General features: G+C 34.0%; 1 protein-coding gene across 1 annotated transcript; it reads right to left on the reverse strand.

The window, feature by feature from the left end:
- Positions 1 to 1,849, reverse strand: LOC136217139 (uncharacterized). Its single transcript, XM_066003727.1, has 2 exons — positions 943 to 1,849; positions 1 to 590 (listed from the first exon to the last, which is right to left on the reverse strand). Exons 1-2 carry the CDS (start codon positions 1,847 to 1,849, stop codon positions 544 to 546), a joined length of 954 nt encoding a protein of 317 aa, XP_065859799.1. The 3' UTR covers positions 1 to 543.
- Between the last annotated feature and the right edge of the window lie 1,119 nt (positions 1,850 to 2,968).

Below are 2,968 nucleotides of genomic sequence, written 5' to 3' on the forward strand. Positions count from 1 at the left end.
TTTTGTTGAGGTGTCTCAACACAACTAGTTTGATGAACAATGCCACTAGAAGCATAAAAATCTCTTAAAAGAAATTCTGGACCATTATCAGTTCTAATTACCTTAACTTGTCATGCAAATTGTGTTTTAGCATATACAACAAAATTCTTAACCAAATCAGGCACTTCTGATTTAGCCTTTAACATAAAAACCCATGTAAATCTACTAAAATCATCAACGGTTGTAAGGAAGTACTTATATCCATTCAAAGAAACAAAAGTAGGTCCCCAAATGTCCATATGTATCAATTCAAAAACACTTGAACTAGAAGAAACAGAAACAGGAAAAGAGGGCTTTTTAAGCTTAGCCTTATAACAAACATCACAAACAAGATCAGTAGACATATGCACATCTGGAAATTTCTTAGAAATTTCTGCAAGCCTATTATTTGATGGATGTCCTAACCTAAAATGCCAAACATCTTCAGAATCACAACTAGTAACTAAAGCAGTATCCTCATGCACAGAAGCATTTGTCTGTAACTGATATAAACCACATCTTGCCTTAGCTAAACCAATCATATTCTTGTTCTGTGCATCCAGGATTAAGCACTGATTCACAGAAAATAATAAATCACATTTTAATGAAGATGTCAGCTTGGATATAGAGATAAGATTATATGAAAATGTAGGCACAAACAACATTTCATGCAACACAAATTGATTACTTAAACAAACTGTGCCTATATGTGTAGCCTGCAAACGAATATTATTAGGCAATACCACAAACCAGTTAGATACTGGCTTATAGGACTTAAAAAACCAATTGAACCTGTAATATGATTACTGGCCCCAGTATCAAGAATCCATTCACTTGCAACCTTATCAGAGTTTGAACATGCATAAAGCACATATTGATCATGAACATCAGATTGAACGCAATTAACAAGATCAAAAGTCATACCCGGACTGCTATTAAAAGCAGGTGCGACACAAATAGAAGATGTTTTGACTGCATTGGCATTTTCTGTTGAAGAATGTTGCATAAACTGTTGTTGTAAAAGTTGCTGAACCTGTGCTGCAGAATAAAATTGCTGTGAATCACAACCATTCCCCGATCCTGAATTAGTTCCGGTCCAAACATTTGGCCCTTTACCGAGAATTCCATCACTCTGTTCGCAACCATCTTCCTCAACAGAATCCGATACCAAATTAGCCTTTGCAAACCTCCTAGACTTATACCCTGGTGGATAGCCATGCTTTTTAAAGCAAGTTTCCACAGTATGATTTGTAAAACCACAATGAGAACATTTCTTCCCAGAATTCTTATTATGCACAAAACCTTTATTATTGTTCCTATTTCCTTGAACATTCTGTTGATTCTGAACATATGCTACTAAATCTTGTTTCATAATCCCTTGATTATGAACATCAAACTCCCTTTCATGTTGTAATACCAAGCTAAAGACCTTATTCAAAGGCGGCAGTGGATCAACAACCATAATTTGAGATTTGATTGCAGAAAATGAACTATTAAGGCCTTTAAGAAATGAAATGACATGGCTGGACTCTTGATTCTGCTTAATTGCATCAGCTACATTACACACATAACCCTCACAAACATAAGTAGGAAGAGGCTTTAATTCTAAAAATTCATCCCAAAGAATTTGTAAAGAAGCAAAGAAATCTGTCACTGACCTATCCCCTTGAGTAATTGCAAAAATTTCTGCTTGCAGATCTGCAATCCTAAAGATATCAGACTGACAAAAAATTTCCTTAAGATTGTCCCATAAAGCTTTTGCATCGCCAATTCCCAAAACTGTTTGAGCCACTGAAGGATCTAAAGAACGAATTAACCAAGCAAATACCATATTATTGCATCATTTCCAAGCACTAAGCAACAAAGAACCAGGAAGAGGCTTTTCTAGTGTTCCATCAACAAAATCTAATTTGTTCTTCGAAAGAAGCGCCATCTTCATGCTTCTGCACCAGGAATGATAATTTTTACCATTAGGAGAAAGAATTGTAGAAACTAAAACCAACGAGGGGTTTTCGCTTGGATGCAGATAGTATGGACTGTATTCATTCGATCCTTGCATTCACCATTGTAGAGATTGTTGAAATTTCAGAAACAAAATTGATAAGAAGAAAAGAATAAATTGTACCGCGGAAATCAAAAGACTTTCTCTGATACCATGATAACAACAGAGTAGATTGAAGAATTGAAGAATTTCATTAATGGAGGAAGTGAATGTTACAAGAAGAAGAAGAAGAAGAAGGAAATTGAGTTACAGAGAAGAGAAAGAAAGAAACATTGAAATAGAAAACATAACCTTCTAACTACCTATCAACTATATTAAATATAGTTGTTACAATCTTAGAGTTACCCGTTGGAATAACTAAATACCAAGAATATCTAACAATTAATCCTAATTTACAACAATGCCACTATGCTACAATTATACAATTAATCAATATGTTAACATTGAGAGTTGTGAATTGTGTTGAAAAACTAATAATAATGAAAAAAAACATTCAAAACAATGAAGTATATATTAAATTAATTAAATGTATATAGTAATTTAAAGATAATCGGACATGTTCGTGAGCTTTCGAACCGAATCTAAAAAAGTTCAAACTTATGTTCATTACTGCACGAATCGATCCCGAACTCAAATCGAACTTTATCAAACTGAATTTTGACCGAACTGAACTCGAAAAAATTGTGAACTAACAAAACTCATTAACACCCTGTCAGTCCATTACATGCTGCATGTAGGCTGCGCTTTTTTCAACAAGGATTCGAACTGAACTTTGGAGACTGTAGAGTCCGTACTTATCACACTGTGAAGGACTTTGATAGCTTATACAAGTATTTGTTACAAATTGGTACCTCATTTTTTCTTTAATTTTGGTACCTCATTTTTTCTTTAATGTTGGTTTATATTCTTTAATTTGGTAGCGTTAGTATTTATTTTCATGGTTGTCCG

This window comes from Euphorbia lathyris, chromosome 1 (assembly GCF_963576675.1).
Source record: "Euphorbia lathyris chromosome 1, ddEupLath1.1, whole genome shotgun sequence".
Lineage (NCBI taxonomy): Eukaryota > Viridiplantae > Streptophyta > Magnoliopsida > Malpighiales > Euphorbiaceae > Euphorbia > Euphorbia lathyris.

What these genes read in the sequence shown, in the direction of transcription:
- LOC136217139 (XM_066003727.1), bottom strand. Translation starts at nt 1,849, where the DNA reads ATGGTATTTGCTTGGTTAATTCGTTCTTTAGATCCTTCAGTGGCTCAA. An exon ending in TGCTTTTAATAGCAGTCCGG is followed by an intron (nt 591 to 942) that starts GTATGACTTTTG and finishes TCTGTGAATCAG; the next exon opens with TGCTTAATCCTGGATGCACA.